Below are 15,967 nucleotides of genomic sequence, written 5' to 3' on the forward strand. Positions count from 1 at the left end.
TAAGTGAAAGTGAAAGAGGATTTTATACCGAACTGAAATTAATACCTAAACATGAAACTGAACCCGACCGACGCAACGAAGTCAAGAATAAATCGATGATCTTCGTCGCGGAACTAGGAACAAAGGGTTACACGGAGACAAGCAAAGAGAGAGCAAAAAAGCTGGTGGTATACATTCATTCCGACTGATTGTGACAGTCGTGGAAACGTAAATTGAAGAGAGTCAGTCATGAGGCTGATACAAAATCGATCCCGATGCCTTTCAAGTGTGGATGATTTCTCTGCCGATGAAGATAATTAGAATAGTATTTTTATTGTTCAATGTTTTATCGATCTTATCATGATAATAAATGGCGTAAGGTTCTCGGTGTCGAGGTCGAAAGAAGCAAAGTAAAAAATTGACATTGCGACCCTGAGAGGAGCCCTCCTCAGAACAGCTATAACACATTTTATTATTAATAAAGATGTCATTTAAGATTACAATGAAATATTCATTTAGCGATAGATATAAAGCGGCACTTACAATTAAATGCTCCGGAGAAAGAACCGGACAAAAATTTGTAGACGTTTCGTAAACTGGGTTCAAAATTTTGGAACAAACGAACCATGGTTCCCTTTAGCTTACAATAAAACCACCAGACCGACCCAAGGTTGTTTATAACTTCGAAAAGTCACTCTTCGAATCGTGTAACTTCGATGTGCAGTGACAGATGGGTCTGTATATTTTTTTGCGCGATAGCCGCATCATGCACCAGCAGCTTCCGTGGAACGAACGGTTCCCCGCATCGTCGTCCTTGCGGAGGTCTGGTTGTACCTGCAACCGACATGTCGATACCAGCCCTCGCCGATAGGAGCTCCGATACTGCCTCCCATCCAACCCCATTTCACCCCATGCCTCGGTCGGTAGTGGTGGTAGTGGTGGTGGTGGTGGTGGTGAACTCTCCGGAAGCTGGAACACCGCGGATCGCAGGTCCCAGCTCTCCCCCCCCCCCCCCCCCCCCTCGCTTTCTGCCCTTTCATTTCGCACACAGCGAAAACCCCGGCAGTCCGCTTCGCTCGACCGCTAAATGGCCGACCACCCTACACTGCTCAATTATTGATACTTACGATATCCGCCGACCTGCCTCCAACCCCCGCCCCGCCATCGCTGACCGCTCATTTTCTAGTGCATCATGTTCGCGTGCTGCATTCGACCAATTGCAATCACATTTTTCTCTCACTTACTTCTCCTTTTTCATTCCATACCGAAGGTATGTGTTAGGGGAGAGGCGGGTAATATGGAACGTAGCGTAAAAAATTGCAAAAAATTTCGATAACGCTTGAAATGTAATTTTTGTCCAACTTTATTCCTCCCGTAACGTAACGGGTACATTTTGCCCGCCTCTTCCCTACATCTGGACACTGATGACGAGGTGATGCCGATGGAGCATTTCCCGAACTTATTGACCTATCCCAAGGAGAAGAATTAGCAGACGGCACCGATTAACCCTATGTGGTCACTCGGAGTAAATTTCACCCCAAACATTTTTCAAACCCCTCGTAGAGTTCCTGAGTCGTGGAAATGAACCTCTGGACGTCATCGTTAATGCGAAATAAATGCCTTTTTTCCACATTTCTTAAGTAAAATATCACGTTTTGGGTGAATTTCACCAAATGTGACCGTTACGCGACTCTACAGAAGCGTGACCAATTAGGGTTAATTATATGTTACCAGATACCGGCTGGAAACGACTTTTCTATCACTTGCTCTAATGACACTGTTCCACCAGTTGTGAGAACTGCTGCAATTAATAATAACCTCAATGCTCCCAATCTTGTGTAAAAAATAAAAACAAATTTGAAGACGATTTGGAATGAAGAAAAAAAAAAAAAAAAAAATCACCGCATCCACGCATCTTAAGCTGGCAAAAGAAGGAACGAAACAAAATTCACCTTTACATTTTTGAGATATTAAGAAGCGATCGAGGGATCGTTTTGGGGATTGAGGATTGAAGCTAGCAGCGGGGGTGTGATCCGAATCTGATTTCAACCTTGATGGGTATAGGTTTATATGTATATGATACACGTATACGTACAGTGCGGCATTTTCGACGAGTATAACGGCAGGGTAAGAGATTTTTAACCGAAGATCCCTTCCATCTCTATGCCTCTATCTTTTACCCTCTTTTTCCTTTTACCCAAACTGAAACGGCATCGGTGGTGGAGTCCGGTAGTACATTTAAGGGACAGGGCTCGAGTGGGTGATTACATTTAAGTGCGCACAAGGCACGATAATCGCACGATCAAAGTTAAGTGTACCCAAAACCGTCGCAACGAGATAATGCAGGTAATTATTTCATCGATACGATTTTCACCCCTGTCCTAATTTCCATCCCTGCTTGTAAAGGATCGATCAAACTTTTGCCTAACGATGATTTCGCGAAATTTCGAAACAGCATTAGCTCTTCTTACGAAATAATTCCTCACTGGTTCGAAAAGTAGAAGCGGAAGATTCGACAAATTATGGATATTCAACGGTGAGCCGTGCAGCTCGAAAGGCGACAAAAACCGCGGCGAGGGAGGGGAAAAAAATGGGTATTCGCGAAAATGGCGATCAGAGATGGATTCAAGTGGGGCGGAGGAGTTATGCCGCGCGCGCGTGTGTGTGTGTGTGTGTGTGTATGTGTGTATATGAGGAGGCTGTACGCGGGGCGAATTCCCCCTTGCCATACTTTCCCATAGACTACGTGTCTTGCGGAGCGCCCTAAGTGTATTAGACCCTGGGCCAGCGGGGGTTGGGCTCCGGGTGGCGGCGGCACCGGGGGGTTTGCGCCGTGCCCCGCTAATGGCACCCTCGGGGAACCCCCTGGAAAACCCTCTCCTATTTATTATTTAGCGCGGTTATATAGCTATACACATATCCGCAGCGAGCGGATCCATGCAGCCACCCGCAGCCGAGGATTTATCCGCAGACATCACACATCGGTCCGGCGGCATCCTCCCAAAAAAAAAAAAAAAAAAAAAGAAGATGAAGAAGAAAAAGAAGAAGTAAGGAACCAAATCGAACCATCGACATCTTGTAGCGACGGTTTTCCAACGAAACCCTAAAAAAATCAAGATAACTACGGTACGTGTACCGATTATCGACCTTTTTTAATCGTACCGATTTGATCCTTGGTTCTAAAGTGACAGAAAGAAAAAAAACTCGTGTCTAACCAGGGTTCGTACGCTTTTTGGAACCCGAAATTCCTTGACTTTTTCAGGTGTTCCAGCCTGAAAATAGGATTTTTTTCAGTAACCTTCCAAGAAATATGCCGCTGATTAAAGACAATTTTTTTGCTTATTAATACTAATACCTTCGATATTACCTAGTAATTAATTTACTGTCCGACTGATAATTTACAAACAACAGCCAGCGATTTTCAGTAAGAAAAAAACGAAAGGAGGTTTGATATCAAGTAATGTACGTATAAGAACGAGTTTATTTCTTCAAGAAACTTAAAAATTCCAGTCTTATTTTCGAAATTCCCTGACCTTTCCCTGATGTAAGAAATTCCCTGAGTTTTTCCGGTTTTCCAGGTTTTCCCTGCGCGTACGAATCCTGTCCAACCCTCTAGCAATTGAAGAAATTCACTATTTGTGCCGTAAATTTATAATTTTGATAAACAGAAGAATCAAGTGACGGGTCTAAACTCGTGTCAATAACTGTTACACTTGCCTTATTGGGAAAATTTCAACTCGACGCAAAAGTTATTGATCACAGTTTCCAAAGTTGATTTCCGCGCGTCATTTCCACTGGCCAATCGTGTACCTCACGATGTGTTTAGGGAGTATAGTGAATACCGGAAGTCTCTCCTTTCTCTCCTTCCATTAGTCCATTTTCTTCCCGGGCCTCTCGAGCGAAGAGGAAACATTCTCTAATTTCGCGCTCGGATGATCCTCCCTCGCTGCGAGCTTCGCGAACGGTTATAATCCCGTCTCTTTCTTCATCTCAGTCCTACAACGCGCTGCCAGCATTACGGGCGAAAGTTATGGGTGGTTATAGTTTTACTGGAGGCAATAATTTCCCCGGTATTCGACCCCCGTCCGTCCGTCCGTCCGTCTCCGGTGTATCCGAGCCATTAGTCTAGTCCGCGGGCAATTCGTCAAATTGGGCGAAATGTAGTATCAATAACACCCTGCAGCTGGTGCCGGCCAACCATGCATTTCTACCCCTTAACCACTCGCCCTCCGCGCTCCGTCGTGCTCGAACCTTCGATTGCTTTCGGGTCGAGTCGATCGCCACCCACACTCATCAACCATCGCGTATAAACATTTGCGCACACGCCGTCTCTTTCGACGATTTAGACTTCATCTCCGTACGCCGAGAGAACAATTTAAGCGTGAAGGATCATTTCGAGATAATCGACGACGATTATGAACGATTTGTTAAAAGCGATATGGGATTTTTTTTTTTTTTTTTTACAAATTTGATGTGCCGTTTTATTTTCACAGTTATCAATTCTACAAGAATACGGTGTGCCTGCTTATTGTTGACTATATTTCTGTGACGTCACAGGCTCGAAGATACTCGTGGCGGGATCTATACCGGTCTGGTTAAACTAGATTCGTGGTATACCGTTCGGTCGCACACCCCCGCCTTACACTCTGCGGCGATAAGTTACCAACAATATTGGAATACCATGATTACTCGAAGGAGCTTGGAATATCACCTAATGATCCGTCATTAATTAACGACGTGATAATCCCGAGGTTGAATTTATTCGAGTGAGGGTTAAAACTTGGAAGAATCCATATTTCGAATGGCCGATGTGTAGAAATTTCAGACATGCGTAAATAAAATAACGAAAGATGAATTGTTCGAAACATTGATTTTAGAAAGTGTCACTGATTGAAATGACTACTGATCGATGACGCTTTCAAAAATCAATGTTTCGAACCATTCATCTTTCGTTATTTTATTTTCACACGTTTGAAATTTCGATATATCGACTATTCGAAATATTAATTCATCCAAGTTTCAACCACCACCCCTTTATTTCACTGTCCATTGGCGAGTATGAAGTTTGAAGGTGAAATTTTTCAACAAACTAAACTAAAATAGTTACTGTACCTAATGTAGCAACTGAATTTTGCCCTCGATGTCAACGGGTTTTGAGCCGATTTCAGAGCGTTTTGATTCAACCCCGAACTGAATTATTACCGTCGCGAATATTTTCAACAAACAAACCGATCTGAGCGGAACGTAATTAGTTCGCAAATTTTCTTTAGAACTAAGTAAATATTCTTCAAAAACTAGAAACGGGTAACGTTTTATTGTAACAATCTTCAACCGTTTCCATGAAAATTGTTCATCTATACATCTACCGTTTTAATTCAAATAAACAGTATAATAAAAACGCGTTCATCTGATTCTAGATAATTTTTCCTGCATCTACAAGCAGCGTCATCTTGTTATCTAAGAATTTCATGAATGACACCGAGGATACCGGTTCATTCATACCTCTGCCGATCGCTGCTCAAGAGCGACTATACATGAAATAGCGTCATCGTCAGTTTGGCCAGTAAGTCAGATCTCTGTCGGTGCAATTTTGAGGATCGGACCGTCCGTCTTTATCGACAAAATCGGGGTCCGAGAATTATACGTGAACAAAACGGGGCCCCGGTTGTACTTTCTCAGACAAGGTAAGTCCCAACGGCAGCGGCGGGCGTGCAGGTGATGGCGTCGATGGATTGTCAAGGAGGGGGAAGAGGAGGGCAGCGGTGGGGGAATGGCGTGGGACTGCTGAGGCCCGTGGCGTCTGGGCGCGCGGGCCCTTAGCGCGAACCGAATCGTGACGAGGGGACCGCGGAAGGGGCCGAAGGCGCATTCCAAAGCAGAACGCCTCCGAGTGAAGGCGGAGGGTCGATCGTCTGGACGGTTGTCTTGCGCGTCCGCCGTTTAAGACTGAATCTTTGCAGTGTGGGAATAGCGATTTAAATCCAGTGCCCGTTCTGTTCGGTTCTCGATACACCCGGTATTCGCTAATCGTGAAATCGAACGTAGGTAATCCGTACCTCGTGGAGGAAGATAGGAGTCTTGATAGACAGCCCAGAGTCAGTCTCGGAATAGGTAAAAACCAACGGATACCCGGGAAGATACTAAAACCGAGACAAAGACTGATTCTCCAGACAATTGTTTGATCACTCGTGGATAATTGTAATGCGAGTGTTAAGACGTGTTGAGTAAGAACCATTTTTATGTTACTATCCAACTCCGTTTTGCCGGACCGAATCCTGACTGTGAAATTATCCCCGATACTAATGTTGGTCCATGGACGCAATTACAAGGATGCGCTGCACGTTCGTGATGTGATGTGGACGAGTGAGTGAGTGAGTTAGTGAGTTAGTGACTGCGTGCGTGTTGACGCGTGCGAAGTGGCCGGAACATCCTCGTCGTCGTCGTCGTCGTCTGTGGGTCGTTGTGCTTGGCGAGGTTACACGCGGGGGCCGATATGGGGCTAGCAAAGTCATGGGTATAAACGTTGCATGCGGTGAGATCTACTGTGAAGCGTATACTACGACAACATGCTGGTGGATCCGATCTAACAAGCTCGAGACGCCGATGCGGGAAGAGAACGATTCGCAGACCGTTAGCCTCAGTCGAGCCCAAGAGTTAAACCACCGACTCAGGTGGGTTATAATAAGCTGGGTATAGGCTAGGCCACGCCGTTCTCACTGTGTACCGGTGAAACGAAGCATCGGTATTGTTAAATTATGCATGAACAAGAATTATAATACAGGTATGGACATGGTTATAGCCGATGCCTTTCCAAATCGTCAGTAAAATGAAAAAAAGACAGACTGTGAGACAAGTGAGCGTGGAAATAAATAGTACTGAAAAGAAAAATAACGTCAAGTAGAGTAATTAATAATTATACTTTATCCCTTGCGTTTAGCTCATTTCCTTCAGTTACATGAAGCGCTTCATCAGCTGCTCGGGAAACATGTCACGACTTGAGTAATTGATCGCTAATCTTTGACCTGAGCAATTCGGCTGCGTTCGTTCTGTTTACGGGTTCTCCGAATTCAGTCCTTTGGGTGTAGCACAGCTGACCTGAGCGGCCACTTTCGGCTACCTGCTTTTGAAATCGGTCAACTAATATCTTACCACACGGAAAACGATCCGTTCAGTCTGTAACAAAATATTCGAAGGGCTATCTACGGCTTGAAATTTTTAGGACGATCTCTGACCGTTTTTCATTGACAGAAATTTATTCTCAAATACCCTGCTCTACTTGAATAGCCCGAATGATTACGATTTACTGTTATCCGTCTAATCAGACAGACATGCGTAGCTTAGTATTTTGGTACACCTCCTGGCTCTGTGAATTTTCGATGGTTACGCTTCAACCGATTCATCGACCAATATCCTATTCTTTGACAACACCGTCCGACTAGATTCTAATCGAGTGATTGTTCCGATTCCAGGGTGTGACCGACGGAATTAGAAAAAAATGTCTCAGCAACAACCGCCGAGTGACCTGGACCTGGTCCCAGAAGGGTCACCGCACCCTTGCCAGTGTTCGGCAATGTCTTCGGTGGACTCGGTGAGAGCCCAGCGTGACAGAATTGAGCGAAGCCTGGTAAGCAATCGGCTTTCGAGCGGACAGGATCATCAACGGGTGCTGGAAACGATGCAGAATGCATTCGTACCGATAAGAAGAGGTGACTCGGGACCAGAGTTGCAGCAGAACATAGAAGCGACTAGAATCGCTGATCCCGGAACTAACCTCACCTCGAGTCCAAGGTCAGCGGGAGGCAGGAGAACCCACAACGTGCCGTGCAGTCCTAGGAACCTTGACATATCCCGAAATCTGGCTTTCGAAGCCGCCCGGCGAGTACACGAGTCGTCGTCGAGGCCAGGCGAGCACCAGCACAGCTCGTCGTCGAGTCCGAGTCCGATGCTGGACGCGAAGGAGTTGGACAAGCAATTGGCCGAGCAGCCGGGTCAGCAGAAACGGCCGAGCTTTACGACGAAAGAGAAGGTAAAAAACATCCAGCAGATCCTGAGCCCTTACCAACACAACCACGAACAGTTCCACCCAGGGGTCGGTAGCGACCCTCACGTAGCCTCGCACGCCCCGGCACGCAGCCTCGAGGGAAACGAGACTCTCCAAATCGCCTTCCAGCAGCACCCGAGGCAGCACACTCACCACCATCACGTGAACCCGAAAGTGTCGAGCGTCGGGCATCACCCCAACCACCATCACCACGCGACCAGCACCCTCTCGGCGTCCTCTCTCATCAGCCACCGCCACGGTAGCTCGTCCGGCAGCTTGACCACCGCTCCACTCTCCCCCGGCAGTCATCACCACGCGAGCTCGGGCATCTCCTCCGAGTCTTCGTCCTCCAACGCCAACACCAGAGCTCACAGCAGACTCGAACACGTCCACGAGCTCCACAGTCATCATCAGGCGCAAACCCTCCATCCTCACCCCAGCCTTCAGCATGGTAACCCCATACCGGAGACCAGGCAACGCGCGCCATCCAGCCTCGAACATCATTCTCACCACCATACGCATATTCACTCGCATTCCCACGCTCACAACCAAACTCCCGGTGAAACGAAGACCACGTCGTTAATCGGGGTCAACGCCATGCAGGTGGGCAAGCGGGGACCGGCACGTATTTCGAAAATCGGACAATCTTTATTTATCATTTTTCAATCCTTACAGGTACCTTCTCCTGCCAAGGGCAAGTGCCAGTGCCACGCTGCACAGCAGGATGGCTCCAACAAGCGAGGCTCCGAGGATGATTGTGACGAGAATGAGGTCGCGTTGAGGACCCATCAACCCCCGGCTCTACCACCTCGGCCCCCGCCGAGGCCCACGAGACACTACGACACCTCGACTTCCAGTCACCGTGAGTTTAGACAAATTGGTTAATCAAATCTTCCCCTACCATGACGAGAAATGACTAGCTATCAGTAAGTCGGCACTTTCCTGTATCCATCCAACGCGGGAAGTCAAAGCCTCGGGTCGGTAATTTGAATCACCGTAGAAATTATAAGGTAAGAGTTTCCTTATCAATTGCTGAAAGCGTTTTATCAGCAAGCACCAATTTGTAACTCTCGCGCTGGGTTTCCATCCCCTTCGGGCTTCCAACGTCAGCCGCGACGCGGCGCTAACCGTTTAGCGAATATCGATCAGTTGGCCGTCTCGCTTTTGGGTGAGCGAAGATGAACGCAAGGGATGGCATAGATTCCGCTCTAAGTGATAAGTAAGCAAGTTTATCTCTCCACGGGTCGAGAGAGATGTGTCGGGAAACATTGATTTGCTGGAGTGTCGTGAGGTGAAACTTAAGTGCTCTCAGTGTGTTTTGATCTGTCCGTATCTACCCCAGTTCGATTCTGGCGTTTTCTTCAACGGATGTTCCTATCATTTTTTTTTTCCCCCGTTTACATCTTTCTCCTCCACTCTTAATATACAAAAAGTGAAGACGCGCTGCAGCCTACAACGGAGATCCTGAGTGTTATTTTTAATTGCTAAACATGTAAACCGGTTATCAGTGTCCAAAAATGCCTCGGAAACATGGTTTTATTATCAGATGACGATACCGAGATCTGAAATTCGTCAAACCTAAAAAATTATTTGGAGCTTGCAGCTGCTTGATAACAAAGTAAAAATGTTGAAATTCGTTGTTTCAATAACTTGAAAAACTATGCCACAAAATAAAACGAAATGAAATTTGATACCAGTTCTAAAAGAAAAAAGAAAACAAACATAAGACGTAACGTTGTAAACTTTGCCTATACCTAGTGCCACACTCAAACGAAAATAATACAATAATAATACAATAATCGTACACTGCCAAAGTGTGAAATAAAAAAGGGCCCGAGCCGTGCAAGAGGTCTGAATAAAGTAAAAAGAAAACCGAGTATTTGCTTTTAAATCAACGAAAAAAGCGACGAATGCGATTCAAATAAACGAAGGATGGACGGACATCCGGTGCTGCAAATAGTGCGGTGTCGTCTAGGTGGTGAGATCGACGGTGGAACAACGGGCTACCCTTTTTCTTTGGGACCCCACGCGCACTTACCATCGCGCCATCTGGGACACGGGCACTTTTCACATTTACCGAGACCGCGACATCCACACCCTTGCGGTAGGAGCTACAAACCGGCCTTAATTCTCCTCCTCAACCCCTTTCCCTCAAACCGACGACCACCGCCTTCGATTTTACCGCGCGATCACACCTTCCGACAAGCCGTTGCGTTTCTTTTCAGTCGCTCGCTTTCTCGGGTTACCCGTCGCTGCTGGATTCGATTACCATAAGGGTTTAAACTCACGTTACGAAATTGTCATGTTGCTTTTAGTGTTGTTTTTCTTTTTCGATAGTATAGTCTCCCGGTTCGTCGCGTCGCGCAGCTCGACGGAGGAAAATCAACTGACAATGAAACACGTTTGCGACGTCGAGGCTTCACCCCGGATTGGAAGCCCGAATGTTGTAATAGGCGCTCTGGGATTACCGTGAACTTCTCATTACACTGATTGGTTTAATCCATCGCTGCGCTCGGCAATTTGTTCAAGCGCATGCTATACTTGAAAAAAAAAAAAAAAAAAAAAAACATAAATAAAATAAGAAGAGCACGGCAGATCGATTTTAACGGTATTTCTGAATTCCTGGTGTATAGACGGATTTTTACTATCCTGCACAAAGAATATTTACCTAGTCGAAGCGAGTGAATCGATAACAATGCCTTGCGGGACACAAAGCCAGTGAAATTTTCCCATGTTCCATGGAATGAGAAATACGCTAGTAACGTCGTGGCAGTCGGTTTTTCCAGTGAAAAGAAAGGTTTAGTCTTGTTTACAAAAGCAGTTTCTTTATCGGTTGGGCAATCCTCGCGGGAAGATGAAAGATGCTTGCATAGGTGGTCAGAGACGTAACAGTGCATCGTGCAGGTAGACGCCACGATCCCGGTAACCTGTCATTGTCATGGATAAAATACCATAAAGGCATTTTCCGCGCAGGTTATTTCTCGGATCTCGAAACGACCTACCGCGTTAGGAATTTGGCCACAGAATTTATCGACTTTGAACAACCTGACTGTGGGAAAAACTCACGCCTTGTACACGCTTCTACGAATTCACATTTTACTTTACAGTAAGCCAATCGCCTGGCGGTCACTTACTCCCTGTTGTTGCACAAGATCCGGTTTCTTGAATGGGCATGAAACATGAAATGGAAAACTTTCACGAGCTTCCTAACCACACAAGATAAACGTTTTTTAAACCGTTTTTCAGGACATTCGGGCGACGGTGGATGCTGCACGAAGTACGTCGTGCTCTGCTGCCTCTGTGCAGGACTCAGCGCTGCGGTCGGAAGTCTTTTTATAGCGGTACACGTAGTATTATCAGCGCACACAGCCAGTTTAGTCCTTTTCGAAACCGTACCTTCCTACATCCCTGGGACCATGGTGAGAAAATTTCACGAAAAACTAGTGTTCTCGAAGGAACATTCCGTGTAACTAAGCGGTTCAAAACTGCAAGAAACAATCAGACCTGATAACACATTTGATTTCTTTTCAGCTAATTTTTATGGGCGTGTTCACTCTTCTCTTGGCGATACGAAAGCTCAGATACGGAATCCTTGTAAGTAAAACAGTTGTAATGAAAGTTTCGCTACCAAATGGCAATTCGCAATCGTATTCAAAGTATTCCAAACAGTCAATAAACACAAATATAACGTGAAATTCTTTTCTAAACTCAACAAAAACTGGGATAGCTGGTTAGCTGATACTACCGATTTGTATAAATCTGCATAATCAGATAGTAAATATGTTCAGGAATTCAATTTGTTCTAATCAAAATTGCAAATATCCAAGAAACGAACATAACGAATCTCTTTTTAAAAGCGGTCGTTAAACGGTATAATCAGATAATTTCATCACCCTTGAAGATTATCATGAATTAAGTATGACTGTTGGTATGATTATATTATCGTGATTAAATATAGGCGTGAGTCTTAACGTCATAAAAATATCTCTCATTTTTTTCCAGATGAAAGTATGCGGGTCATTCGGCGTAGTTTGTGCGCTAGTTTGCGTACTGGTTACGGTAACAACGACAGTCGTCCATATGTCGAGACTCCAGGGACTCCGCGAGTGCGTTTACACGCCAATAGCGAGGTACTGTAAAAAGATATGAACAATATATAACAAAACTAATGTCATCGTCAATCAACCACGACTTAACGGACAAAAAAATCCAGATCCTGCACGTGCTACAGAACGCCACAGTCCCGGGGAGATCCTGGGGTGCTTTTTGAGGGCACGTCGGACTGCGAGGTGGTCGACGGCGCGTTGTACGCCTGTCTGAGAGCCTTGTTCGGAGTATCGGTAGCTGGTATCCTGGCGTGCATATTCTCCTGCATGCTGGTGTACCAGCTGCTGAGTCACGAGAAGAAGAAAATGTACTGGGAACAGCTCGAGCTACGGTGCCGATCACTGTACGGCCAGGGCGGCTCGGTGGGCCCAACAAGCGGGACCTGTGGCTGCTGCAACGACTGCGGAGGTGCGAGTCCCTGGTGGGCCCAAACACCGGGGAACCTGTACACTCCGAACCCGGACCTGGCACCGGCCAGGTGAGACTTCTCTATCTAAATCTCTATCCTTGGAACGATAACTGCGCAACCCGCATGATGGAGTGAATAGTCGCACTCTTTAAGAATGAACTTTTCCACTCCAAACGCTCGGAGTGAATCGAATCATAATCAAACCCGTGTAAACCCTTACGAGAGGAATTCGCTCCGTTTTTCACTGCTTGCCGCTTTTCCATCGCCCTAAAGTCTCGCTCTTCCTATTCCTCAGACGGTGGCGACTCCCCTGGTCCAGGTCTCGCGGCCCTGCGCCAAGCCCCGACTCCAACTACGGTTTTCACGTTCCGTCCAGGCAGGTCGAAGCCAGCGTCGAACCCCCGGGGCCCTATAGTGTCCTCAACGCCCAGAGCGCTGGGCCCTACAGTGTTTTAAACGCCCAGAACGGACCCTATACACCCAGCACCGCTTCCTACAGCGTTCTCGAGACCCCCGTTCCCCTCTGGGGCCCACCACCGCCATACAGCGACCCCAACAGTCCCGCGAGGAGGCCTCAGGTCCCCGAACCGAGACCCAGGATGGCAAAGCGGCTTGAAAACTACGAGGGTGTCAACGAAGGCGAGTGATTTTTGGACTTGGTATTGCCAAGTTGTTTCCTGTAACTTTTCAAGCATTGTTTCCAGTATTGTTGTAAAAAACTACCGTTACGGTTAATAAGCTGGTGGATTTTTCCGAACTTTGATAATTCTCATAAACAGACCACAGACCGAGGGCGACTAAGCGTTCTTCGGGGAACTACGAGAACGCTGAGGAGATATCAAACAGCACGGATCCAGAGGGTGGGAACGAGGGTACGATGAAGGGAAGAAGAGCACGGAAGCCACTCAAGGGTGTGGAGAACAGTGCGTTCCAGCAGGAACCAGCCGCTGTGCCTAAACAGTCGGAGAGCGAACTTTACTTCGGCGATGTTTCGTCGTGCTGCGGGCCAGAGAGCAGCTTCTACGACTTGGCAGTCGATAAAGAAGGTGGGTATTCTACCGGCAATTAACTATCCCTCAAATGGCAACAAAGCCCAACGTTATCTCTTTCGTAGACAATTAATGCAAGCAGAGAAGTTGATCACGGTACAAAAACTCGGACACGCACATTACACACAGATCAAACAGCAAAGCGATAAAAAAATCTTTCAAGTTAATTTCACTCTAAATTAATTTTCGAATCACTGCTGGAATCCGAAACTGTTTAAAAATTCTGACTTGCGTGATCTGACAAGTCAGTGTAAGATTACCGAGGGGTTAATCACTCGTGAAATCTAGTGTAAACTTTTCCGCTAATCTTGTGAAATCCCTTAAAAATCTCCCGAAATCTTTGTAATCCTACAATCAGGTGTACATAAAATCAACGAGTGCATGCGTTAACCCCTCGGAAATTACGTTAAAAACTAAAATTGTGATAATCTGTGTACACCGCAAATAAAAGTACCTATATTTTGCTCACCGATGTCTAAAGAAATACCTAGAATGAAGGTTGAGATTGACGATATTTGCCGCATTTATCTGGCACACTGTCGCATAAACCACGACTTTTAACGTCATCGACAGGCGTCGACAACGGATCAGAGGGAATCGACTACCTAGCAGCGCGTCTGGGCAAGCGTCAGCTGTCAAAGAGGTCCAGACTGCCGCTTCCGCTTCCTGCGGAGGGTGGAGACACGGTGTCGGACAGCTACGCGAACAGCGACGAGCCGCGAAATGTCCGGGGTCCGTTCTTGGCCCCGGACGCGCAGTACGAGGTGATACAGCAGGGTAGGTACGCCTACTACACGCCTCAGGGTGTCGACGAGGGAAACCCCGAGAGTCCGACGGCCTCCGGCTACTTCCGGGAGGACCAGTTCATCCACGGCGAAGATCCGGAGAAGGCGAGGAGCCTCGATCCGAGGGACCGGGAGTACCGGGAGGAAGAGACGCCCCAATGCTGCCTGAGCGACGCGACTACCCTTGATTCGGGGTGGCAGAGTGGCGAACAGCCCCAATCGGACGACAGCGTCCGCCCGGTTAACGTCTAGTATTTTTTACAATCTTTATTTTTCACTCCCCTTGATCGTATTCTCACTTCTCCGGAGAATATCGTCAAGCTGCGTGACGCAGGGGGAATCTCCGAATAACTTCCTGCCCGTTGACTTCTCGTTATTTATAGAAATGATCCTACGCCCTCGACGTCGTTCCGAAGGCGGGAAGTTACGCAGAGACCACTCTTTATCACAATCATCTAGGGTCAGGTTATTAGATCGCGATTGGTATGTGCAAAATACCTCTGTATTATAAATTAATTCATCAACTCGACAACGGATTTATATTTTATGAGTTGTAGTTTGATTTTATTGTTGTTACTATTATTATTAATATTATTATTACTATTATTATTCACATTACCTAACCTGCTGAATTCTTGCCCTCTTTGTTTTGACTCCCTCCTCTTCGTCTTGGCGTTGATTGATTTACCGTGTATGAAATATGTCGAAGACAAGTTTTCATTAATTATATTATTTTTATATCGTTAACAAGAATCGTTTTTTTTTCCACGTAGACAAGGATGAAAAACTTTATTCTTCTATCCGCAACTATATGTGCCGTAGAGTAGACTGTATAATATAAATAAAACGTGTATAATGTACATATATTTAATTTTTAAACTCAAATGAGATCCCGGTAGAATTCGATTACGATATTTTAATTTAATTAGTAAATTTCATCCCCTATTTTTAAAATTTTTCATTCCGTGTAACTGTACTTTCAATTTCATTCCTTCTCGTCCGAGCCATAATTTTTGATAAAAGTGTCGATGCTTTAGTTCTCCCTCTCTTTCTCTCTTTCTCTCTATTCCTCTGATTTATATCGATAAGTTAATTTACTAAATACCTACGCAACATTATGTACAACATTAATATTATATACACGCGCGTAATCGTAATTGTGTACGAAGTCTGTAGGGTAATAAAAAAAAAAAAAAAGAAGAAGAAGAAAAAGAAGAAAAAACGAGCGATAACAAAACGAAGAAATTAATACTTCTCAATTGATAAAAAATCTAATCAAAAATGATCAGCGCACCTACGTTCACATCAGTTCCACGGCTGAGCCGATATTTTGGCCCGTTCTTAAATGTCTTAAAGCTATAAAAATCGACGAAAAAATCTCAGTATGTAACCGATCTGTATCATTTATTTTTTCAATTGTGGAAAAATGTCCATCTATAATTGAATTTGATAATACCAGAGATAGATGCATTACAACTTTCGAACGGGTATATCGTAGGTATTTCAATTGTAAAGCAGCCGGCCGTTGAGAATAAGCAAGTTACGTCCATATAATAATTATACAGACGGGTGATTGATAGTATATTTTAATTTATAC

The 15,967-nt window shown here is 45.6% G+C and overlaps 1 protein-coding gene across 1 annotated transcript; it reads left to right on the forward strand.

The window, feature by feature from the left end:
* The first annotated feature begins 5,861 nt into the window (after nucleotides 1-5,861).
* On the forward strand, nucleotides 5,862-15,595 carry LOC124300406 (uncharacterized). Its single transcript, XM_046754490.1, has 10 exons — nucleotides 5,862-6,650; nucleotides 7,449-8,623; nucleotides 8,696-8,882; nucleotides 11,267-11,439; nucleotides 11,552-11,614; nucleotides 12,023-12,150; nucleotides 12,234-12,605; nucleotides 12,832-13,175; nucleotides 13,316-13,582; nucleotides 14,159-15,595. Exons 2-10 carry the CDS (start codon nucleotides 7,475-7,477, stop codon nucleotides 14,620-14,622), a joined length of 3,147 nt encoding a protein of 1,048 aa, XP_046610446.1. The 5' UTR covers nucleotides 5,862-6,650; nucleotides 7,449-7,474; the 3' UTR covers nucleotides 14,623-15,595.
* The last annotated feature ends 372 nt before the right edge of the window (nucleotides 15,596-15,967 follow it).

The sequence above is a fragment of the Neodiprion virginianus genome, chromosome 3 (genome assembly GCF_021901495.1).
Source record: "Neodiprion virginianus isolate iyNeoVirg1 chromosome 3, iyNeoVirg1.1, whole genome shotgun sequence".
Lineage (NCBI taxonomy): Eukaryota > Metazoa > Arthropoda > Insecta > Hymenoptera > Diprionidae > Neodiprion > Neodiprion virginianus.

Excerpts from the sequence above, each read along its gene's own strand:
- LOC124300406 (XM_046754490.1), top strand. The coding sequence starts at position 7,475 with ATGTCTCAGCAACAACCGCCGAGTGACCTGGACCTGGTCCCAGAAGGG. Across the intron at positions 12,606-12,831 it reads CCGGACCTGGCACCGGCCAG|ACGGTGGCGACTCCCCTGGT; the intron begins GTGAGACTTCTC and ends CCTATTCCTCAG. Across the intron at positions 13,176-13,315 it reads CTACGAGGGTGTCAACGAAG|ACCACAGACCGAGGGCGACT; the intron begins GCGAGTGATTTT and ends TCTCATAAACAG.